The sequence below is a fragment of the Artemia franciscana genome, chromosome 13 (assembly GCF_032884065.1).
Source record: "Artemia franciscana chromosome 13, ASM3288406v1, whole genome shotgun sequence".
NCBI classification, from domain to species: Eukaryota; Metazoa; Arthropoda; class Branchiopoda; order Anostraca; family Artemiidae; genus Artemia; species Artemia franciscana.
This window is the reverse complement of record NC_088875.1, coordinates 37,530,584-37,556,913: the sequence shown is the minus strand read 5'-3', so window position 1 is coordinate 37,556,913 and position 26,330 is coordinate 37,530,584. Positions and strand designations below refer to the sequence as shown.

General features: G+C 34.6%; 1 protein-coding gene across 1 annotated transcript in view; it reads right to left on the bottom strand.

Moving 5' to 3' along the window:
- Positions 1-1,352: 1,352 nt before the first annotated feature.
- LOC136034896 (uncharacterized) overlaps positions 1,353-26,330 on the bottom strand; it is a 31,144-nt gene continuing 6,166 nt past the window's right edge. The window contains exon 2 of the mRNA XM_065716391.1: positions 1,353-6,385. Within this exon, the coding sequence (XP_065572463.1) occupies positions 1,493-6,385 (4,893 nt within the window). The 3' untranslated portion in view covers positions 1,353-1,492. The remainder of the gene's footprint in view (positions 6,386-26,330) is intronic.

Sequence of the window (26,330 nt, the reverse complement as noted above, 5' to 3'; positions counted from 1 at the left end):
TTTTTCTAAGAGCCTCCCGATGAAAATTCTGAGATAGCCATTTTGTCCAGCATAGACGAAAAGTCCAATAACTATGTCTTTGATGATAACATAACCCCCACAGCCCCTGGGAAAAATGTGTAAGCCATGAAACTTGTCCACTGTTTACGTATAGTGTTTCTTATTGGGAAGTATACATATATTTTCCGGGGAGGGGAGTATACAGTTTCCGGAGAGGGGAGTATACAGAAATTTTATCCAAGCAGGATTTTCTACGGGGCTAATCTTCTTTGGGGAGGAAAGTTACCGGGGGTTGAACTTCAGGAAAAATTCTTTACTGGGGGAATTTGCCAGGATTCCTATAAAAAATTATTTTTGTTTATCTTACTTTTTCCTTGCAGACTCAATTTTACATTTGAATATCAAAGGGAATTGTCCAAGGGAAATATTTACCAGTTTGAAATTGTCTAGGTTATCTTCCCGTAGATGGGGGGCTTTCTACGGGAGAAATTCTCGATGGGGGATTTTTCCACAGGATAAATTCTCCAGACGGTATTTTCTGTGGGCGCACCAATCTACTAGGGGATGGGGGGAGATGAGAAGAATTTTCCAAGGAGGGTGTTTCGGCATGATTTTAAAAATAACTAGATTCCTAGTTATTTTTATTAGAGTTATTTTAAAAATAACTAGAATAACTAGATTTAAAAATAACATTTGAAAATGAAATTTTCAAATGAAAGTGGGATAAGAAAAGATTTTCAGCCGGAATCGTCCGCAAGATAGTTTTCGCTGATAATTTTCAGCTAGAATGGAATTGTCTGGGGGGATTTTACTGGTAGGGGAGTGTTTTATTTGGAAAGAATTTTAAATGGAGGGATTTATTGTTAGGGGAAGAAATTTTCTATGGATCAGAAGCCGGTGATCCAAATTCGATTATCCAAGTTGAACCTGCATTAGTTATAAAATGTTCATATATTAAAATAAAAATATTTTTTTTTACTGAAAGTAAGGAGCGACATTCAAACTTAAAACGAACAGAAATGATTGTGTACATGAAAAAGACGACGCCCCGCTCCTTACACTAAAGTTTATTTCTTTGTAAAAACTCCACTTCTTAAAGAAATAAAAAACTTTTGCGTAAATAGCGGGGTATTCAGGAGGGGACAGCCTTTTGTTATATACAAAATAATTTCTGCTCGTTTTGAGTTTTAATGTCTCTTCTGTCAGTTAAAAACTTTTTTTTTTTCATTTAATCATAAAGAAATACAAACTTTTTTATGAAAACCTAGCATGAACTGGCTTCTAGTTTTGTCTCATTTGTGAATAGTGGATAATGTATCTATACCTTTACTGAATATTTTTACATTTAGGAATAGTTTTCAATGTTTTATTGGATTTCCTATTTCTGTACAACAATGACCAAATCTGAAAGTCTTCTTACCAATTTCTAAATAGTTAGAGACAAACTTTTTTAAAACTCTTACAATATAGTAGCCTAGTTGCTGCAAGTTTCTTATTTTTCATACCAAACTTTAAAAATCAACACTAATTGATGAACCAAGGACATATTTATATTAACATTGCTGACGATGTTCAAGGTTTTATAGTTTTCTGGTATTTCAATTTTGTAGTAAGATGATAATGGGTAATTTGTAAGTTCAACAGTATTATAAGCTGACTTTGGTACACTTTTCCATTGAGGCCCTGGAGTTTGATAAGTACTCTCAAATACCGTCGGCTTAAGCTTTAGATCGTTGCCAAAATCAAAGAGATGTGAGCCACTGTGCTCCAATAATATTGTGTAGTATGCACCATTAGTTGAAATATTAGTCAGAGTTGCATGAACACTTTCAATCCAGAAATTACTTTTTCCTTCGACAAAAATGGGAAAAACGGCACGTCGCTCAGTTTTGAGCTGCACAAACTCGAAAGGAAAATCGATTGCATCTAGCACTATTTCTATTTTACCATCCTGCATACTATTCCATTCATTTAGTTCATTTTTAAGAAGATTTAAGGCTGTTCTAAATTTCACAGGGGATGATGTGGGTGAAACTGGCTGCATTTTCGATAAAAAATTATTGTTCTGTCGAATATGTGCAGCAATGTTCGTAAGGTCAGATAAACTAGAACAAATTTGTTTTCCTGTTGACAGTAGATTTAGTACCGAGTTGGCCACTATGTTATCGAGTGCATTTTGGGCAGAGGCCAAATTGGTTACTGTAGTTTTAGATGTTTGAAGCAAGCTGCTTTTGCGCCTTTTGAGTCCATCAATCGTCAGTTGTATATCTGAAATATCTGAGCTGGCCTTAATCAGCTTTTCACCAAGCTCAACTTTCATATCAATAGCTGATATCAATGAATCAATGTCAGGTATATTTTGGGCCCCTAATTCAGTTGAAGCTTCGAACAAAACTGATTTCAATCGAGACACTAGCTGACGGACTTCATGACGCTTGAATCTATTACTGACATCGCTACTTGCAAAAGAAGCTGGGGTGTAGGCTTTCATTAGATCAGAAACTTCAATGCCAAGTTCTATTTGACTTTTTATTCCGATATCATCTAGATCCTTAATAAAATTTTCCATGTAGTCACTTAACGATTCAGTTGCATCAAAGGTATCATTAACGAGTGAGAAATAGTCTTCGAACACTGCATTCATGTCGGTTGGGCTTCTTGGAGGCTTAGGCTCAGAAATCGTATTCACATCATTAATAGTAATCTGGACATCTTCTAACTTACTTCTAATATCATCGTAAGTATTTTTTAACCCCTCAAGGTCATTCTTCTTTGCCAATGAAAATAAATCTTTCGTTGAATCAAAAAGGCCACGAATCCCAGTGATGGCCCCGGGGTTACCATAAAAACCTGAAATGATATTCACCACAGCGAACACTTTTGAAAAAAAAGCTCCAATAGAGCCTCTTGTCTGTTTTCTTGCCTCCTCAACTTCTTGAATTCCATGAGCTAAACCAGTTTGTGCCTCCGATAAAAGTTTATCTCTTAACTTGTCGACAATGTATTTTAAGCTGCCTGTTTTAATTTGACTTATAAGGTCATCAACAGACTTCAATGCTTCTATATAACTTTGAAAATCAGTCGATAAAGACTCTTGTTTATTTTTGTATGATACTATTAAAGCATCAGCTAAATTCATTTCACTTCTGATTAGACTGTCTAAACTCATTCCGATCAACTGGGTTGTATAGTGAGCTCTAAGTGTGGATAAAGCATCTTTCTGTTGATTCATAAGTATTACCAAATTTTCAATATAATCTATTATTCTTAGAACGGATTTTTCACCGTCATACCTTCTTTCTGACTTTTCTGCAATAAAAGAATTTATTGCTTCAAATATGGAAAAGAGGCTGTTCCCAACAACCGTTAAATGCTGAATTTGACTTTTTCTTTTATTGTCTTCCCCATCTTTGCCTTTGGCTCCAACTTCCCCAAGGCCACCGTTATCTTGTCTTCCTGTAAATTTTTCACCTGATCCTATAGTGCTACTTAGCATTTTATCGGGTTGGTTTTCCTTCCATTCCCAAACTCGAGTGTATGTTACCTCCAAAATCTTATTTTCTCCACCTCTACCTCCAACACCTCCAAAACCACCATTACCGCCCTTTCCTCCTTTTCCGCCTTGGGCGAGTACTATAAAATATTTCCTGAAGCTTATATCAGTATCAAGTTTTAGCTCCCCTGGCTCACCCCCGGCGCCTCCGGGCTGACCTGAATAGCCAGTCATGCCTGTTGCTCCAGGCGTGGCCCCAGTTGATAGATGTACAAAAGTTTGTTCATAATTCCGAGTTTGTCCGCATATCCATTTTCTATCCCTTTTAAAATATTTGTTTAGACCACCTCTTCTACGTGTGCATGTTCGGTCGGCCGTATGTATTAGATTTAACTCGTTAGGGCTTAAGGAATCATAATACGATTTGTCATAAAGGCTAGGAGAAATAACCCCATTCTTCCCGTCTTCTCCCTTTAAACCAGGAAGACCATCTCCACCATCGCCACCATCCCCTCCATTTCCAATGATTTTCAACACACCACCTTTGACAGCAAAATGAACTTTTATGAGAACAGTTCCTCCACTAAGGCCAATCAACCCCGGTTGACCAGGTTCTGACTTTGGAGGAGAAGGTGGTTCAGTTAGACGGACAGTAGAACCCTTAATATTGATATGAAGATACCCAGTTTCAACTAATAATACCTTGAGTGGTGTACTAGTATATCCATATGCTGTTGTATTAAAACAAATTAGACTAAGTTCTTCTATATCAGGTCCCAGCGATGATAAAATTGATGGTAGGTCACAAATCTGGTCAAAGATTCTTGCCTTTTTGCCATTTGAGACAATATTAGGAGTTACACTGATAAAGTCAAAATGGGATTCAGTTGGATTCATTTGATTGCTAAAGATAAAGCTGTTCTTCAGTCTATCTAAGCCTTTGCTGAAGGTACTTTCAATGTATCTAAAAATTGCTTGTACTTTTTTCAAGGAACCCCATACATTACAGGGAAGAACAGATGAAGAAACGTCAAACTTTGGCTTTTTCACTATAATATCTTGCACACTTGCAAAGGCTTTAAGGGCTTTGTCAATTTTCCCTGCTGATTTTACAGATTCAATTATACTAATTCCAGATTTTAAAAGTTGTTCTGCTTCGGCACGTTCAGTACTGGCATAAGCCGTTCTTTGCTCAGAACAGAAACCAAAAACTTCTTCTTTTTCCTCATCAAACAAGTCTGCTAGCTTATGGCTTCTTTTTAAAATTTCTAACGGTAATTCATCCATTTGACTTCGAAATCTAGAGATTCTTGCTGAAAAGTGATCTTTCAAACAGTGATGAATTTCTGCGGGTAAGTACTTGCATACCGGAAGGAATTTTAGCAGCAATGACCGACTATTGCTTAAAGTCGTATTAAAATAAAAATATACGAGCTTTTCTAAAGAATCTATCAAGTGAGGTTGAACTATATCCCATTCTTTAATAACAATATTTGTCTGTCTTTTAGTTTTGCCTTCTTCCAACAGCGCAGCTAATGCCTTTTTGTTGTCATCTATCAATGCATGAATAGCAACAACAAGGGCTTCATTTTTCTTATTTCTTTCAATTTCAATTAGATACTTATTAAAGCGGACTTCATATCCAGTTATATTATTTTTTATCTTGACAATAAACAGGGCATCTCTCAGGTCATCATCTAAGAACTCAGCATTAGTATTAATCTTTTCAAGGATAAGACCATAAAGGGGTGTCAGTACAGATGGCGTAATGATTGTCCCAGCCAAGATTCTAACTTCATTTTGTGCATTTAAAATTAACTTTATTATTTTAGTAAGGCTTTCTTTGAAACGATCTGATCCTTCCCCTTTAAGGCTAGTATATTTTAAATACTCATCTGTCCTCGGCAGATACAAATAAGGGAATCCTACAACTTGAATTGACTTGAAACATTGCTTTAGTTTTTTGCGTATAGAATTTCTGTTTGTTGCAGTTTGGGTTTCTGATTCAAACTCTTCTTCTAAAAGTTCGTCTGTAAGCTCTTCGTCACTTTCATAGCCTTGCATTTTATTCACTATTACGACTAATCGCCCACCCATAAAGTCAGTGCAAAGCTCACCACTCTCATCTTGGATTTTATTTGCCAAATTCAGATAGCGATTCAATTTTGTAAGTTCCTCGTCTGCACGTAAAGAATCAGTTGTCACCCAAATTATAACGTTGGAAAAAAGCAAAGGAGGAATTGTTGAAACGAAATCAATGCTGTCGCCTCTCACTCCCATTCCTTCACTGTCAGTAAATACTAACGGAAAGGGTGATCCACTGTTATCGAAACCATTTTTTAATGCATTATATATTGCAGGAACATATTCATTAGTAGAAATTATTGGGGAAATGTCAATTCCCAAAGTTGTTGTTTTCGTGCTTCTTCTTCCCTGGAGAAACATTTTTTCATTTCCTGATAGCAATGAGGCAATTGTTGATTTTCCGGATCCACGGAGTCCCAAAAGAGCCACAAGTACTTGTGGCCTAGAAAAGGTGCCAAGTTCTTCTAACCTAATTTTCCCGCTCTCTTGGAGAACACCAAGCGTTTTTTCTTCTGTTACCTCTCCTGTTCCTAATTTGTGAACTGTAATTTCTTTTGGGTAGTTACTCTTCATCGTTAAGGTACCACGGGATTTTTTATTTAGTAAAAATGTCCATGTACTATTAATACAGCTTGAATACAAAAGGGGTTTGCCGCCAGAGTTACTATCTAACGTAATCTCAAACATCTTTGAATTTCTTGTACAGGAAGATTTCAGCAATAAGTATTTGAAATCATTCTTCACTGAAAGCTTTGCAGAAGCATCTTTGTAAAGAAGAAGCTGCTGGCTTCTTTTTCTGCTTTGCACCTGCAAAAAATAGTGATAAATATTGATTAGATTTTTGAGTCACTGCCATTCTTAGCATACATGGTGTATCGTGATACGGAATTCGTTTTTTTTCCAACTTGAAAGTTTTGCTTGACAGACTAAAATAAAATTCTAGTCTGAACCAAAAGACGTCAAGAAATTTAACTAATCAATAAATGCTCAATTATTTACTACGCGATGGTAGTCATAGTTATTAATTATTGGTAATAGTTTCATTAGATACAATAGGTTGTAAATTGAATAATGGAATTATTTACCATCAACTATAGCTCGTTTTGGTTGATTATCTATAACATAGAAGTAGCTATCTTAGAATGAGTCACGGACATATTTTTTGTTTGTACAATATTTCTTGCATTTGGAGATATAAGGACGTTTCAAAGAAGTGTTTTTCAATATTATCACTTTACTGTTTTTATTCTTTGATTTTAGTTTTTAGTCATTATCAGAAAATATGAGGTATAGATAAAGTGGTATTTTATTGTAGGCCTACTATGTAAGCAAAAAGAATATATAAGGGTTAATTAAATTTAGAATTAGTTGATTAATGGTAATTGATGTGTGTATTGCCAGTAAAAATCAATCCGTATCTAAAATATCAGATCAATTAACCTGGATTCATTTGATTTATAAAGCTAAAGCTGTTCTTTAGTCTTTCTAAAGTCTTTAGCCTTTGCTGAAGGTAGTTTCAATGTATCTACAAACTCAATGTATCTGGAAGTGGATCTGGTTGATCATACAAGAATAAAATTTCACCACGCTGAATAAGTTAAATTAAACTATTTAAAAACAGAATCACTGCAGTTACATAAGTTGATCTGACATTGATTTTGGTTGCATTAAACCAAGCTGTTCCTTAAATTTTATATAATTTGAAACCAAAGCTTGGAAAGGCTCTTGATTCTCCGATGAGAAACTCCAAAACATAACAGAGGAATGAAAATAGAATACGAGAAGAAATATACATCAGAGGTATCTTTCAGCTTTTTATATTATCTTAAATTTCTAGCATGTAAAAAACGGATGATTGGAATCAGCAAAGGGTATAAAACAAACTTTTCTATACACGGCTTTACAGTCTAACGCCAACGACTTTTCACCTTGGCCGCGGTAACCTAAGTAAGAATCTTGTATAAAAAAATTCTTTCAGATGATCAGTTCTCAGTGCTCTATTTTTTTTTTTTTTAATCATTGTGGAATGAAAATACAATTAATAATAAGACTCGTTTCCCCAAGGTATAGTAAATACAGGTCTTAAATCCTTTTTATGACCTTCAGAGTAACTTTTGTATCTACATGTTTGGTAGAATTCGACTTTATGATGTTATCATAACAAGTCATATGGCACACAAAAAGAGATTTTGGGTGCCATTTCTGGGGCAAAAAGGGTGGGAAGAATAAAGAGGGCACTGTCGTAATCCCAATGGTTGAAAACCCTACACCTGAGGCTTTAAATTCCCACTCATTTATAGTCCCCCTCTCAGCGCCCCCAATAATTATATAAATTAAAAATCATATACTGACTAAAAGGCATGCTCTAATTATATAGGCCAGGGTAATTCTAGGCAAAACTAGATTCACAAAAAATTAGTGGGGGGAGTTAAATTGTATTTTTAACATCGCGAAGTGAAGGCCAAATTTGTTGTTTTGTCATTTGTTTCAATAGAAACACAGACAAGAAGGCATTTTCCAAGGAAAACACTGCAAAAGCAAAATCTGGCTGGGCAAAAACTAGAGGGTACAGGCACCCCTGTCTCCCTCTATTGACACCACTTGAACTAGCAGGTGACCACAAAATTATAGAAGAGATGCTTCAAAGATCATTCATAGCTATTGATCATTTGGGCGTGTTTCTTAAATATTTATACTTGAAAAGAACATTGCAAGCCCTATCGATTTGTGATGCAACTTGAAGTCTAAGTTATTATACTGTCTTAAATTTCTATGCAATATTTCTGCAAACCTTTTTTATATTACTTTACGCATATGCCTGAGTTAATTTTCTGATATGGTACCCTAGCAACATAAAACAGTCTTTTTATTTGAAAATCTTATTTATGCCCTAGGTTGAATTAATTAAAAACATACAACATGTCAAGAAACTATTGTGTTTGACACATTAAACGAACTTCTTTCATTACTAATCTGTAATGATTTTCAATTAAATTTTCAATTTAATTTCAATTAAAGAATATAATTCTTTAATAGCAAAAGCTCGATGACTTTTTACAAAGTTTAGTTTATCTTGACTTTTACTTAATTAAATTATTTTAAATTGAATTTAATCGATATCTTCCTATTGTCCAAAACAATTACAAATCATTTTCGTTTTTTTAAATAGTTTATTATAATATAGACTATTAAATATATGTTCCACAACTATTAAATCGAAAGTTTTCTGGTTTTTTATAATACTTTACGGAAAAATATATTGCTATTTTGTGTTGTTGGAGTTCAAAATTTTCTAAATTTTGTTGGGTTCTAACAACTTAAAATTTTGCAAAATGAGCAATATAGGCTATCCTAAACACCCACTTTTTATGTTTTTTTTTGGATTTACGTATTTGTCTGGGTTTACTAAAGATCCTGTAATTACAGGATCTTTAATATAATGCTTCTTTATATAATACTATGTGCCGTCTCTGAGATATTGGAGATATATCTTTTTGACGACCTGGATGCACACAATGTATTTAGAGTTATTTTGACATTCCTCTGAATCCATCCATAAAAGTTTCAATTTACACTCATAGCCGTTCTTGAATATTTGCAGAGGCACTCTTTTGAAATCTTGGATGTCCACACTGTCTTTTGATTTAGTTCGACATCTCGCTCAATTCCCGAAAAATTTTAACTTAATACTTTTAGTCGTTTCCGAGATATTGTACATTCATTCTTCTTAAAACCTGGATGCACACCGCCATTTTGAAAACTTGTACGCACACTGGGTTTTTTGATTTAGCTCATCATCCTCTCAAAATTCCTGAAAGTTTTAACTTAATATCCTTAGCTGTTTCTGAGATATTTCAGATACTCCCTTAGATAATCTAGAGGCATATAGTGATTTTAGCTTTAGTTTAACATCTTCATTAAAATTCCATAAAAGTTTCAACTTAATACCCACAGCCATTTCCAAGGTATTTCAGATGCGCCTTTATGACAACCTGGATGCATATAGGGTGGTAAGCACCCCTAAAAATTCACTGAAAATTTACTTAGATATTGCAAATATGTCCTTTAGACAACCCGGTGAACATGGTGTCCTTAGATTTGGCTCAATATTCTCTCAACATTCCCTTAAAGATTCTTTTAAAGTTTAAAGTTTTATTCCTTAACGGTTCCTGAAATATTACCGGTACGCTCTTTTGATTAGCTGGATGCTCATATTGTCTTTTGATTCAGTTCAACTTCTCCTTCATTATTACCTCAAGGCTTCAACTTAATACCTTAATAACTTTAGCTGTTCCTTATATATTGCACCAACCCCTCTTTTCCCTTATAAAAAATATGTTAAAACAATTGTCAATTTACCATACTTAGGCCTACCGCCCTTCCCCAAGAGCCTGTTGGGACCATGCCGTCTGTGGACGCATATTTATTGGACCTTTTGACATTTCTTTTAACAACATGTCTATCTCAAAATTCTAAACAAACGTCTAATGCGGTAATAGAGGGCTGAGTAGCAAACAAAGAAGAGAGGGGTCAGGTCTCTCTCCAGTCACTTTTGACACTTAAAAAGGGCATTAGAACTTTTTAATTTCTACGATCACCCTTTCAAATTATGTGGGTCGGGGAAAATAGTTAGCATTATAATTAATTTTTCCATTCTCTCGCTATAGCATTTCTTTTAGGTCAAAACGAGTTAGTGGGTCCAAGGTTCCCCTGTTTGGAGCCAAAAGTAACAACCCTGAAGCTAAGATTTTCATAAGAAAAAACTAATCAACCAGAAATGCAGAAGTGTTGACGAGACCAAAAAGTTTGTGCCCGTGATTGCACAAATTGGAGCTGAGATTTCAGAAATTGTCACCAAGGATTTCAAGAAATATCGCCAAGAGTACGCAAAATTGAAAAGAGATTGCAAGAAAAGTAGCTGATTTTTACAAAAGAATAGGACACATATTGAAAAGTTGGGCTAAGAATTACAAAAATTTTGCTAAGAATGCAGGAATTTTCACGAAGAATTCAAAAAAATATCACCGAAACTGCGAAAACAGAAGCCAAAATTACAAGAAAAGTAGTCAAGAGTCGCAGTAAAGCAATAATTTACATAAAGAAATGGGGGCACCGACAGCTAAAAAAACGGAAACGAAAATGCAGGAGTTCAAGTCAAGGTTGTAAGAGCAGTGGCAGTCCTTTGGATCTAAAGGTACCCATGTGGGGTAAATTTGAAGTTGCTATTCCCTCAACACGTAATTACGCAAACCTGGGTCTTACGCAATACTAAAGTGCATCTGTAACTTTAAAGTTCACCAGTAAGTTACGTAATAGGAAATATTTTCGAGACAATGCAAGTGTGATGGGCACCTGTGATGGGCAGAGAAACAACCTTCAGGGGCCCGCAAATCAGGATTTCTTTGGTCGTTCCGTAATAGGGCTTGGTTGCTATATAATAGAGAGAAATTTCTTTGATTACTTAAAATAACCTAAGAGGGCCGGGAAAAACCTTCAAGGCCCTGGTGGGGGACCTTCAAGACACTGAGCCCTAGTAACCAATTCCAATTGGCTCCTAGCAACCAATCAAATCCAACGGAAAGGGGCCCTAGTAACGAATTTAATCGGGCCCCTAGCATCTAATTTCACCGCAAGCCCCTAGTAACCAATTTCACCGAAAAGACGATTTCGAAACGTTTCAAAACATTCCAACACGCTTTTAAGACATTTTTCTTTAAGACATGTTTCAAAAAGTTTGAAGAAGTTTCTTAAGAAATTTTTCTTCGTGACTTTTTTCAAGACGTTTCAGGACGTTTTTAAGACATTTTCTTCAAGACATTTCAAAACATTTCAAGCCGTTTTTCAATACATTTTTCAAGACTTTTCCAGATGTTTTTCATGATATTTTTCTTCATGACGTTTCTCGAGATATTTCAAAACGTTTTCCCAAAAAGTTTTTCTTTAAGACAATTTTCTTCAAAATTCCTTTGGTTGTTATACAATTACCTTACCTTAGACCTTAGATCCTCCTGCGCCTCCAGAGGCGCCTAGGGCATCCAAGAAGAGTCTCAAGTCGTCTCTGAAACTTGCGGCTGCGACGATGTCTTCCCACTATGGCTGTATTGAGGCGTGAAGGTGCTGCAGGTCGTTATTGTAGGTACGATGGAGTGTATTTATGGGTCTTCCTCTGTGTCGGGTGCCTTCGGGTAACCAGAAATTCTGGAATCGTCCATGTGCAGCACATGTCCAAGGTAGCTCCACCTGCGCCTCGTATGGTCTCGGTGAGGGACGGTTGACCTGTGATGTTTCTAATGTGCTCGTTCGTTACCTTCAGGGTCCAATAGATGCTGAGAAGTCAACGTAAGCACATGTTTTTAAACGACTTAATTCTCCTCTCTTGTTCGTGGTTGAGATGCCATGTTTCAGTGCATAGAGGAGGACGGGTAGGACGTTGCTAATGAACAGGCGAAGATTATTCATATTAAGAGGCATTTCTCGGAGGTCTTATTGAACATGCCTCGTTTCTATTGCTCTATTAGATGCACCTGCAGCAAGAAAGAGACTCATTTTTGCATTATTTTTTTTTCTGTGAGGTTTTAACGAAACTGCTATGTTTCTTCGAGTCAAGACTACTCATTCTTACATTTGAATAATATTTCTTCTTCATGTTTCGCATAATCTCGTTAGAGGTAAGTTTAAGTCAGATTAAGAGGGACTTCCTAGAGGTCTTACCTCGTTTCTTTGAGCCAAGACTATGTGTTTCAGGCTGACAAGTACACATTTAAACATTATCTTCTTTGCATTTTGCAAAATCTCGTTAGAGGTAAATTTAAGGAACATCAAGATATATTTCTGACATGTCTTAATGAAAATGCGCCGTGAAAATGAGATGTCAAGTTTCAGTGCATAGAGGAGGACGGGTAGGACGTTGCCGTTAAACAGGCAGAGCTTAAGCCAGAGAGATAAAGTACTCGATATCCAAATTGTTACATAATAGGAGAATGTTTACTTATGTTAAGGATGACGTAGTCTCGCATGACATATTTCTTCAGGGGACGTAGGGAATACCCTATTGTAACTGCGGAGGATACACACTTAGGGTGATACGTAATGACAATGCAAACACGAGATGTTACATAATACTTTAAGCGATGTTTTTCTTTTTACCTCAGGATTTTTCATTCCCTTTTTCTCATCGAACCTTTATATTTCGAAGATGTTTGTCTGCTTTTGGATTCAAAAGAGATTTAACTTCAATGGAATGGGGCGTTAGAGACTTGGACCAAAAAGCCATCGATGATATATTGATTCAAGAAATAACTTCTATGTGATAACCTATTCTACGCACGAGGGAATTCCCTGCCCGCTTTCTAGAGTGATTAAATGGATCGCATGTTTTCCTTTCCTTTCCACATGAGTTAAAAGAAGAAAATCGATGGCTTGCAAATTATTTACATGTGCCGCGCACCTGCTCCTAGCAATGTTATTAACTTTCTAACGTGACCTAGACAGGGTAAGTTACATGTCAGATGCTCCTTAGCATTAGACTTAGATATTTCATTGTAAATGATTACGTATTAAAGATTTATCCTGGAACACGAAATATAAATGACAAAAACCATTGTACATTCAAATTGTATAAATAAAAAAAATATTACAAAACCATGAAACCACGGAAAAGCAATTAAAACTCAACAAACACAAAAACAAAACGCCAAAAAAAGATATAGAATAAAATCAAAGCAAGACAAGCGTTAATTAAAGAAAGCCGGGAGACCATAGTAACTATTTCCAGAGGAACAATTATTTTTCATATTAAGAGGCATTTCTCAGAGGTCTTATTGAAAATACCTCGTTTCTATTGCTCTATTAGATGCACCTGCAGTAAGAAAGAGACTCATTTTTGCATTAATTTTCTTCTTAGAGGTTTTAACGAAACTGCTACGTTTCTTCGAGTCAAGACTACTCATTCCTACATTTGAGTAATATTTCTTCTTTATGTTTCGCATAATCTCGTTATAGGTAAGTTTAAGTCATAAGAGGTAAGTTTAATGCAAATTTACTGCATCTGCGCCATTGTTTGGGTTTGCAAAATTTATAATTCTTCTATTTCCTGCATTAATACGTTCTTTCGTTATTTTTAAGGTATTTTTACTAATAGTCCTTTGTCATTAACTCTAGTCAATATATTGTCGGGTGATTGATAAATTTTATTTAATCTATTAATATCGTCACTTAAACATGATTTCTAAGAATTTGTTGGTTAACAACTTCACCCTTGAAATCGTTTAAAATAATTTTTACATTTGTAAATTCTTTGTGTAATTCTCTGATTTTGGATCACCTGAATTGGTTAATTGTTTTTAATTGTAAATCAAGATTACCATTAGCATCAAAGAATCTACTTTCGTTGCTTGTATACTTCTGATAATTGCTTCCTAGGCTTCCAAACTTGCTCATTCAGTATACCAAATTTTATTAAGTGAATATCCATGTTCTTTCTGTACTTGAAAGATGCATCATTTGTTTTCATATCAGTTAGTAAAATCCATGATTATTTGTTGCTTCATTAAAGAAGTTGATAAATTTTTCTTTTTTCAAGTCAGATGCAGGATTTTTTGTGATTATATGAATTTTTTTGGATTACATAACTTGAAAACGCAAAATAATTACATTTTAATCATATAATTTTAGGTGTATCAAAATAGCTCTTTGAAATATGGATAATTGATGCATTTCATTTTCTACCTCTCACGAATTAATATTCAACTTCTTCCGATCTTTTTCTGTTACAAAATTGTCAAAGATAACTAAATTTTGACAATCGGGATCTAGGTCATCTACATTAATGATATCACTTTTATCATTACTCGCAACCAAAAGATTCATGTCAGTTTTTTTTCATCCAAGAATCATTAAATCTTTATATTTATCTTCTGCAAGATCTTTAGCATATAGATAAATTTTTTGAAATTACGAATAATCATGAATCAAGTTCAAGAGTAAATTCGTTTTACCAAATCAAGAATTACAACAAATCAACAGTCGAAATGGTGATTGAGGTGTCAGCAAATATTTATTTTTAAAAAGATCGCTATTTTTCCATCTTCATATACCTTAATAGGTGCTTTCCCATCCATTTACGAGGTGAAAATTTTGTTAAGTAAAATTCAATTTTGAAGCTTATAGACCTGAAGCTTATAGCTTAACTTTAGTTATGAAGCTTAACTTTTATACCTAACTAGCTTAACTATAATATCTTAATTAGCTTAATAATACTTTAAATAGCTTGTAGCTTTAAGAGATTAGATTCCCAGGGCACCTTGTTTACTTTATGTTTCAAAAACTTTCTTTTAGCATCATTAGGGTCTAGAGATTTTTTATTTTGTTTTTCTTAGAAAATTGTATTTTTGTTCAGTCTGAAAGTATACTGATTTTCTGATAAGCTTTCCACTTTTCCGAAAAGCACATCTTTATACTTCTGTAATATTATTCGAACTTTCACGATATTCTATTTAATACCTTTAAATTCTTTCTTTGGTTTCGTTTCATCGTCAACCTCTTTTAAATAAGCATATACTTTTGATCTCAAACCTACAAACTTTTAATTACTGTTCCAGATAATTCATCTTTCATCATATCTATAACTTTTTTATTGACTGAAGAGAAGTCATAAGGGTTATCCTTGTATAATCCAAAGTATGGAATTTTTCTTGGAGGTCAGCTCCAAGGTCTTCATAAAATTCCTCAGTTAGAATAACATAAAGAAAGTTCTCCATATCCATATAATATAAGTCAAATTTTTCACTATATTTTGGTTTCATGTATTCCTAATGAAATTCATATACAAGTAACTAAGATAACTTTAATGCAGCAAATCCAAAATAAATAGGTTTATCTATATTTATTTTTGACTTGGCCATTCCGCCTACTGAGAAATTCTTGCTAAACATTACTTCTGATCTAAAGTTATGTTTTTAATTATTTTTTGTCTTTGTTCATAACTAGTAATTATTTCAATACTTGCTCTTTTTCTGACAGTTAAAAGAAATATTTCTCGGACTTATTCGTTACCTTTTGTCGTAATTTAGTATTATGATTGATACATTCTTTTAAATAGGGTGACTCAATAAATTCTGGTATTCTATGTACTTTTTTCAATACTAAGCCATGTTTTAGATAAGATTCTAAATTCTTATAATGCACAACATAATTTATATTATTATTTAAAGTTGTAATTAATTTATATGAAAAATGTTCCGGAACAAGTGGAAAATTATGTAAATTATATTACCCTCTTGCATATTCAAAGTCAACTTCCTAAATGGCTCCTACATTATCCTTATTCATTTCTGATTGAATGTAGTAGTCTTGGTAATAGTGTAAAGTTTGGAATTTTAGACTATTAAGAAAAATTGTTGGTAATAGTGTGAAGTGTTGTTTTGTTTTAAAATTGTCGGGTATATTAATAAATAAAAAATATTTTTCTGGTAAAGTTTGTGAAATTGCCCAATCGTATAAATTATTAGCATATAAATGCATCAAATAATTTGAAGGTTGTGTTTTATTAGAGTGTTTCATATATTTATGATTTTCTCCAGCATATCTTTTCATACACTGAGATACACGCTCCTCTTTTTTTTACATAAACGTATACATAAATTCGTCATAAAATAATGGAAATTCATCTTTAGGGTGTTTGAGAAAAGCTTCCTACGTTAGTCCTGTTGCTGAGGAGAACTGCAGTAGATCTAGTTTATAATTACTTAAACATACATTTATAAAATTTTCTAAGACATATGAAAAAATTCAAACATCACTTTTCAGATATAATCTAGTGTAATCTAACTGTGTTTTACGTTTAAATAATTTCCATATAGATTTCCCTTTTATATATTCTTCTTCAGAAATATTTTTTCCCAGTTAATCTAGAATAAAACTTGTCTATTGAAGGTATTTTTTTCATTATTTTCATTGCTATTAATATATTCATAGGGATAAATCCTTTTCCTTATTATTTCTTTGAATTCTTCAGTATCTTGAAACAAATCAGAATTATACTTACAATTATTTGTTAAGCAATTGGAATTTACTTTACATTTACATTTAGCTAAATTTTTAGAAAGCCTATCTAACGATGAAGCCATAAAACAGAGTGAATCTATGAGATGCATTTCGTATTGGGTTGCATTAACACTTATTGTTTTATAAAATGATATAAAACTCTCCGCTGAATCAAACATACTTTTATCAGGTACTAATACTCTTAAGAAATAAATGAGTCATATTTTGAGAGATAATGCATTACAATAGGGATATGCTTAGGAATAATAAATTTTTTATTACAATTTGCATGAGTAAATCCACGGATATTACCAGTCATATCGTCGTGGTCTAAATGAAGATTATTTTCTACTTTTTCCTTTTCACAAATATGACAGCTTTTAATAGTTGTATTATTCAATTTTTCTTTTACTTGTTCTTGTGTATAACCATGATCTCTGTCTATTTTCAAACTATTTGGCTATTTTGTACACGCTTCTGTCATGGTAGTTACGCAATGCCCACTAGCATCTTCGCCAAAGTATTTGTAATTTTTATTGTGTGTTGTATCAAAAGAACAACTTACCTGGAATCCAGAAGCAAATGGATTTTGCTCTTGTACTTCAACTATTTTTTACCTCTCTTTTGATTAAATTCTGCACTATGCGATTCAAAATCAGCTATAATACAGTAAGGTACTTGAACTTGTTTAGCTATATTTTTAAATTCAATTTCAGATCATGGTTTTGTCACAATGATGTCAGGATCCTTTGGAATATTTATTGATATCACAGTTATCCTTTTTAGAATATTTTTCAAACTTTTGCTCTTCTGTGAAATTTCTTCCATAGAGGGTGCAAAGATAAATTTTGGATTTACGTTTAGTAATTTGAGTTAGCACTAGTCTACTTAAATCTTTAATTAAAACTAAATGATTATCAAAAGAGAGTAAAATAATCCCATGTGTAGCAGTTTTTACATTGATCTTAGTCTTAGGAATAAAGAGCTTAGGAATAAGCTCTACCCACTTTATTTTCACTTATTTCTAATAAACAAATTTCAATATTACATTTATTTTCAAATTTATAAATATCTCGAATATCCATTGGAAATTTAGTGAGCCTTTTAAAGTGGAATTCATTTTCATAGGGTTTATACTTTGATAGTCTATCAACATGTCTGTCATTAACTGGGTGAAGATAATTAAGTATTGACCAAAGAAAGCATTTACTATCATTATTGTTATATTAATGCAAGCTTTTAAATTTTTTGCAAATTCAGGTGATTCTTTATAAGTACCTCAGGTAATTCTTTATAAGTACCTCTCACATGATTTGGTAGTCTTGTCATTCAATAAATCAGCTCCATCGATTCTCTCAAATTGTAAACCTGATCTGGGTGCATTCTCTATGATTATTGTGTGTATATTCCTATAATTATTACTTACATGGCTTTTTCAATATCACTATTTATATTAAAAATTCCAGGAGTAGCTAAGATAATGAATAGGTTCGATTTATTAATTATCTTTCTGAGAATAATTGTATTGTATCGGATTAACGACACTTCTTGACTACTAAGGTCCCTGCGTCGGCCCTGCAGTGCATTCCTGCAGCATGATTCGATCTCTGGGTCCCGTATTACCAAGCTAAGGTCAAACCAACTGCGCCACCACAGGACTTTCTGAGAATCAAATATTAGACGTGTTGTAATTTGAATCCTATAGCTATCTCTATCATTCATTCTATTGTTTAAATCTCGAACACCAGAGTCAAAAAGTGGTTCAAAATCAGCTCCATTTACATTTATTGAAATATAAACTGTAATGGAATGTTGTCTAATCCATTGAATAGGAATTACTATCGTGTTTTTTCTATAGACATGTACTCTGGGTTGTCTGGAACTTCATTTGTTTTTTCTTATTTATAAGTAAATTCAAATTATCAATATTCCGTTGTTTTTTAACAAACTCTCTACCAGTTACATTTCGCATGAATTGTCGATTTTCATCAGCATCCTTTTTATTGACTTCTATTTGATTACTAAAATAACTTTTTACTTTATTCGTTACGTTGGTCAGTGGCGTGACTCAGTCAGTGGGAGTCAACCCAGCTCTAAATGGGTACCTGGAGAAATCTAGGGAAGGTAAACAGGAAGGGTGTGCGGAAGCACAGGATGGTTGGCCCCCGACCCCCCATTGCACTTCCTGGCTAAAGGGCCAAGAAACGGAGATCAGCACCGTCGGTAGGGACTGTATAGTCTAATGCCGTACCCTTTACCTTTTTTTACCTTTATGTTGTTACAATTTCTAGCACTTGAAATCTGTTTCGATCTTTAAAAAATTTAAGTTTAGTAATATCTTTATTTTGTCACTATTACATTGAAGTTTTTATTCTGAAATCATTTTATACTTTTGTTTGATTTTATTCTCTAATTTTAGGTTTAATTCAGGTTCACTATGTTTTCTTTTCTATTTAGAAATTTCGTGACCATTGAATATAGTGATCGCACATTGATATTTTATTATTAAGATGATCGTTTATGGTATTGAATATTTTAAGTTCTTGTCAATTATCTTTAATTTATTATCTTTGGCATGTGACCGCAATTCATTAATTGTATAATGCGGTAATCTACTACTACTACTACTACTAACTCACTCCAGCACCAAGCCGCCTGAGGCCAACACAGCTACGCACGCTCCTCCTCCAACCTAATCTATTTAAAGCCTCCCTCTTTACACCCTCCCAGGAAGTTCCCATTGCCTTTAAATATTTATTTATGACATCCTCCCAGCCCAGACAAGGACAACCTGCTTTCCGTGTAGCCCCAGACGGTTGGCCAAAAAGGACAATCTTCGGTAATCTGTCATCCTTTATCCGTAGAACGTGGCCTAGCCATCTCAACCTTTCTTTCATTATAGCCCCAGAAAGCGGGATTGAACCACACTTTTCCTACAACCTACTGTTTGAAATACGTCAGTCAGCCGGGTACCCAGAACAAACAATCCGTAGGCAATTACTCTGGAAAGTATCTAGTAAATTTTCATCTGCTTTTCGGAGCGCCTATGCTTCAGAGCCATATTTGACCACTGTCATCACTGTAGCTTCCAATATTCTAATCTTGGTTTGTAGACTTATCTTTCTATTCTTCCAAATTTTTTTAACTGTGAAAAAACACCCTGAGCCTTAGCTATTCTACTTTTAACATCTTCACTGCTCCCACCATCTTTACTATTAATACTACCAAGGTAACTGAAGCTCCCAACCTGATCATACTTTTCGTTACCTAATGTCACCTCTTCATCTTCACTTATTCCTAGCCTTAGTGACTTAGTCTTCTTAACATTAATTTTCAAACCTATTTTAGCACCCTGAACTCGCAAAACCTCTAAAAATTCATTCATTTTGCTCACACCTTCATCTAATATGCTTAAATTATCAGCATAATCTAAGTCCAGGAGCGTTCTTCCTCCCCATTTGATTCCATGGTCTCCAATTGCCTTTCCTGTGCTCCTTAAGACGAAGTCCATCAAAATGATCCATATAAAGGGGGATAGAACACAACCCTGCTTAACTCCTGATTTAATACAAAACCAGTTGGTAACCTCATTTCCTACCGTAACCGCAGCAGTATTATTCTCGTACATAGCGCAAATCACTTCAATATATTTTTCTGGTATACCATATAACGATAAGACCTTTGTTAACGCTGTTCTATCAACAGAATCGAAAGCTTGCTCATAATCGATAAAACTGAGGACCAAAGGTGTTTGACAACGAAGGGACTTCTCAATTATTAACCTAAGAGTGAAAACATGGTCGACACATTCTCTGCCTTTTCTAAAACCGCATTGTTCTTCCCTTAAAACTGTATCTACAGCATGTCTCAGTCTAAAAAGTATCATATTACTCAGTAATTTGCTACCTACAGAGACCAGACTAATGCCTCGATAATTACGACACTCACTCTTGTCACCTTTCTTATACAGTGGTTTAATTAAGGTTTTCCTAAAATCATTGGGTACTTCCCCTTTTTCAAAAATCATGTTCATAATCTTCAGTAGCTTATTCCTGACCTCAGAGCCACCATATTTAAGAAACTCATTAATCATACTATCAGCACCTGGGGCCTTATTATTTTTTAATCCATTTAGTACTGTAGCTAATTCTTCCTCACTAAACGAATCTTCCCTCACATCCAAGGTATCACAAACTTTTTCATTTTCATCTATATCTTTTCCTGCAACTGTATCTCGGTTTAGCACATTCTCAAAATGTTCCCCCCTCTTTCTTTAACTTTTTCCTTATCACTAATTGTGGCCCCATTTCTATCTTTAACTGGGACTAGTCCAGATTGGCTACTCCCTTTCAATTTATTAACATGCCAGTATAATATTTTACTATTATGCCGTCTAGCCGCATCTTCCAGATCCTCAGCAATTTTATCCATCGCCTCCACTTCACCATCTCCTTAGTTCATATTTTAATGTTTTCTCCACTTTCTTTACATTCCTTTTGTTTTCATACGACCTATCACTCAGATAATTCTTATACAAACCCCTTCTACTTTCTATTAAACCTAAAGCTTTTTCACTAATATCCCTAGTTGCAGTCTTAGCACTCTTTCCTAGGACACCATCAGCAACTTCACAAATTGTTTTTTCTGAAATTATTCAATCCATCTTCCACATTGTCAAATTTTAAACTCTCAAGTTTAGTACTTAACTGTTCCTCGATTTTTTTTCTCAAATTTTCATCCTGAAGTCTACCAACATCATAACTTTCCGGGAGGGAGTTACCCTTCCGAAATTTCAGCTTCAAATTAACCTTAGATACTACTAGATGGTGATTTTTACTTCTAACATCAATAACGGCACTCCTATACACCCTAGTATCTTGTATTGATCCTGCTAGTCTTCTTTTTACGATAATATAATCAATAAGGTTTGCTGTCTTACCATCACGTGAATACCATGTCAACTTATGGGCCATTTTGTGACCAAACACCGTATTGGTTATAACTAGGTTGTTATACCTACAAAATTGCAAAAGCCTATAGCCATTACTGTTTTCTTTTCCTACACCAAATTTACCTAGGCTAGAATACCATCTATCCCTATTTCAACCAACCTGGGTATTAATCGATGCGGTAATCGATTGTTTATATTGACAAATTCGGATTTTTGTTGTAAACAACCTTTAACCAATTCTGCAATATCAGTCTTTTATTAGGAGCTGATATTATTAAACCAAGTTCCAAACGTTAAAAAAATAGTCAAGCAAGAGGATTTTAATTTCTTGCTATTTACAACTCTTAAGACTTTCTTGAGAACATAGAAATATGTTAGTGTTTATCACTATGTTTCATAATCTAATTTGTTTAATAATTTAAATATATAATAAATGGAGATTTATTGTATGCGATATAAAACGGTCACTACAACCGAGTCTTTACCTCGGGCAGTCAAACAGTTCGTGGTAACGAATTGTAGTAAGGAGCGACCCAGCTCAATAGTAAACGAAACTCTAAAAAAATGGAATTTTGATACTAATAGATATATCAAAGAATCGGGTTTTATACTGATTTTAATTAAACAAGTTTCATGAAATTTAGTCTTACTCATCAAAAGGTACGAGCCTGAGAAAATTTGCCTTTTTTGAAAATAGAGAGAATAACCCCCTAAAAGTCATACGATTTTAACGAAAATCACACCATCGCAATCAGCATATTGGAGAACCCTACTATAGAAGTTTCAAGCTCTTATCTACAAAAATGTGGAACTTAGTATTCTTTGCCAGAAGACCGATCACGGGTGCGCGTTTATTTGTTTGTTCGTTTTTTGTTGTTTTTTTTTTCCAGAGGTGATCGTACCGACCCAGTGGTCCTAGAATGTCGCGATAGGGCTAATTTTAACGGAAATTAAAAGTACTAGTGCCCTTTTTAACTGACCAAAAAAATTGGAGGGCACCTAGGCCCCCTCCCAAGCTCATTCTTTTCCCAAAATCAACGGATCAAACTTTTGAGATAGCCATTTTGTTCAGCATAGTCGAAAAACATAACAACTATGTCTTTGGGGCTGACTTACTCCCCCACAGTCCACGGGGGAGGAGTTGCAAGTTACAAACTTTTACCAGCGTTAACATACAGTGATGGTTATTTGGAAGTGAACAGACCTTTTCAGGGGTATTTTTGGTGTGGGGGGTTGAGGGGAGGGGGCTACGTGCGAGAATCTTCCCTTGGAGGAATTTGTCATGGGAGAAGAGAAATTCCATGAAGGGGGCGCAGGATTTTCTAGCATTATTTTAGAAAAAAACAATGAAAAAATAAATATGAAAAAGTTTTTTCCACTGAAGGTAAGGACCAGCATTAAAACTTAAAAAGAACAAAGATTATTAAGCATATGGGGGGTTCATCTCATCCTAAATACATCGTTCTTTACGCTAAAGTATTTTTATTAATTTCAACTATTTATTCTACAGCCTTTGTGATTCAGGGGTCAATCTTAAAGAATTAGGACAAATTTAAAGCTTTAGTGTAAAGAGCGAGGTATTAACAAGGGGGCAAACCCCCTCATATACATAATAAAAATATACGAATATAGAAGTTCGTTACGTAAGTTAATTTGTAAGTTACGTATATCTTTTACTAATAAAAACGTTCGTTAAAAATTAAAATTCTAGTTGCCTTTCAAGTAACCGAAGAGTTGGAGGGCAACTAGGCCTCCTCTCCCACCCCTTTTCTAAAAATCGTCTGATCAAAACTAAGAGAAAGCCATTTGCAAAAAAAAAAAATACGCAAATTTCGTTTTAATTACTCATTTGCGGAGAGCCAAAATCAAACATGCATTAATTCCAAAACATTCAGATATTAAATAAAAAACATTTTTTTTTTTAACTGAAAGTAAGGACCGACATTAAAACTTAAAACGAACAGAAATTCTCCGTGTATGAAAGGGGCTGTTTCTTCCTCAACGCCCCACTCTTTACGCTAAAGTTATCTACTGTTTTATACAGTAGAATTGAGTAAAAGAGTCAAACTTTAGCGTAAAGAGCGGGGCGAGGAAGGAACAGCCCCTTTCATACACGGAGTAATTTATGATCGTTTTAAGTTTTAATGTCGCTCCTTACTTTCAGTTAAAAAAACTATTTTTTTTTATTTAATCTCAATAAGAAAGGAAGTGCCAATGATTAACAAATTTAGACAAATTTTAGCTTTTCAATGTATACTTTTCCGTGTCCGTTATCTAAAGGATCTACAACCAGATTGTTTTAAATCATTTTTTCCAGGCTCTCCCTCAGTCCGACCATATAATGCTCGTTGTCCTTTAAGTAAGCTTCCTGTGCCTTTCATTGTCTCCGAACGGTCTAGATTTTCGCCTAAAAATGTTACTACAAATTATTGGAACACATATGAATCTTTAATATATGATACACATATGATCCTAAGCAATCCTATATTGAAATGCCTAGTTTTTAAGACAATTATAAATATTTCAAAGAGCCAATATACGAATCAGGAACAGTTAGTCTAAGTTACGGAGGAAAGATGAAAGGTGTGGGAAACTTCCTTCTCCAACACTACTTGAAAGTTCTAACTCCATCCCCCAATCCGTTGCTGGAATTTTGCAAAGATGCTACTTCGATTACCTGTGTGCATCTGATGCCTTTCAATACAGTTCTGCACTCTCCTCCTATCCAGAATTAAATATCCCCCCTCCCAATCACTTCTCAATGAAAGCTTCATCTTGAAACCTCAAGCCGTTCCTGTGATATTGAAGGTACAACATTTTTATAACGTGGCAACACATGGTATCTTTTCATTTAAGATGCTGCCTAACCGTCCGTAAGTTATAATTTATACTGCAAATATGCTTTGAAGAATAGGAAGCAAAAAAATTTCAGCCCCTCTCTCTCAACACAAAATTTGAAGTACCCATGTCTTACCCGCCTCCCTTCCTCTCCCAAAGTAGTATATTTAAAGTTTCAACTCCAACCCCCAAGCTGTTTCCAAAATAATACATATCGGCTTTTTAAACCACATCGCATCTTTTGATTTATCTTTCCCTCCCCTAAAGTGAAAATTTTAGTTTTACTTGACCCTCTAACGATCCTTGAATGTTGCAAGTCGATTCACCAAGCCATTCTCCTGATACAATAAATAATTTGAAAACTGAATGTCACGTATCATCTTATAATTTATTCAGGCCTATCGTTTCGGAGTATAGCCTCGGAAAATACAGGAATCATGGCCTAGCGAATGATTCCTAAGGGTTCCTAACTGTTTAGACAGCCAAAGCCAAACATGGCAGCCTTTTCTAAGCTCGTCTGTGAACAATGTGAAACTCACATAACTAAGGGCCCCCGCTCCTGGGGCTGCAAGGGTTGATACCGACCAAGTAAAATTAAATTATTAGACCTCTTAACAATTCTAAAAAATGGCTCAAAATCTCAAAATTTTGGCAGAGTATCGGAGGCCGGGTGGCATAAAAAGGTATGAAAAGCTACTTTCCTGTTAGGGTATATTTTTGCCTTCCGACGATTTTTAACCATCACTAGAAGCTTTGATATCCAATCGAATGCACTCCCTGCCACGTTTTATGGCCACCCCTTCAACATAAAGTGGCCGAGGGAAAATAATTGCCCCTTTTCTGGGACTTTTTTTTGGTGGTACCGATATTTCTTGTTCCATTTTTCTGTCTGTATTTGGGTCTTTTCGCGAGAGACTATAGGGTACAAATTTCAAGCCAATGAAAACAAAACTCCTTTAGCCCTTTTTGGACCCAACTTTCGAGGGACCAATGCCCTCAAACTATTTTTTTAACATTATGGCACTCTTGGTCCGTGGGCTTAAGGCTCTGAATTGCAAACTGATAAGGTACAAAGTGTCTGTTACTCAATTTTAGGACCCCCTGTCACCCTCCCGACTCGCATTATGAAGTGAATGGCTCAATAGTAACCGAAACTCTAAAAAATGGAATTTTGATACAAATAGACACATCAAAAGAATCAGATTTTTTTAAGGCTGATTACAAACATATAAGTTTCATCAAGTTTTGTCTAGCTCATGAAAAGCTAGGAGCTTGAGAAAATATTACCTTATTTTCAAAAAAAGGGGGAAACACCCCCTAACAGTCATATAATTACAATTACAATCACACAATATATTCAGTGTATCAGAGAACCCTACTGTAGAGGTTTCAAGCTCGTATCTGCAAAAATGTGGAATTTTATATTTTTTTTATAGAAGAAAGATCACGGATGCGTGTTTATTTTATTTTAGATTTATTTTTATTTTTTTGCTTTTTTTCCCAGGGGTGACCTTATCAACCAAGTAATCCTAGAATATTGCGAGAGGGCTCATTCTGACGAAAATTGAAAGTTCTAGTGTCCATTTTAAGTGACCAAAAAAATTGAAGGGAACAAAGCTCCGTCCCACACACATTCTTTGCCAAAGTCACCAAGTCAAAATTTTGAGATAGCCTTTTTGTTCAGCGTAGTGGAAAAATCTAATGACTATGTTTTTGAGGGTGACTATATCCCTCACGGTCCCCCGGGAAAGGGCTGCAAATTATGAAATTTGTCAATTGTTTACATATACTATTGGGATGTATATAGACGTTTTGTAGTATGATTTTTTTCTGGTGGGGGTGGGAAGTAGGTTACGTAGGGGGACCTTTCCATGGAAGATTTTTAAATGGGGGAAAAGAATTTTCTATGAAGGGTTTCCA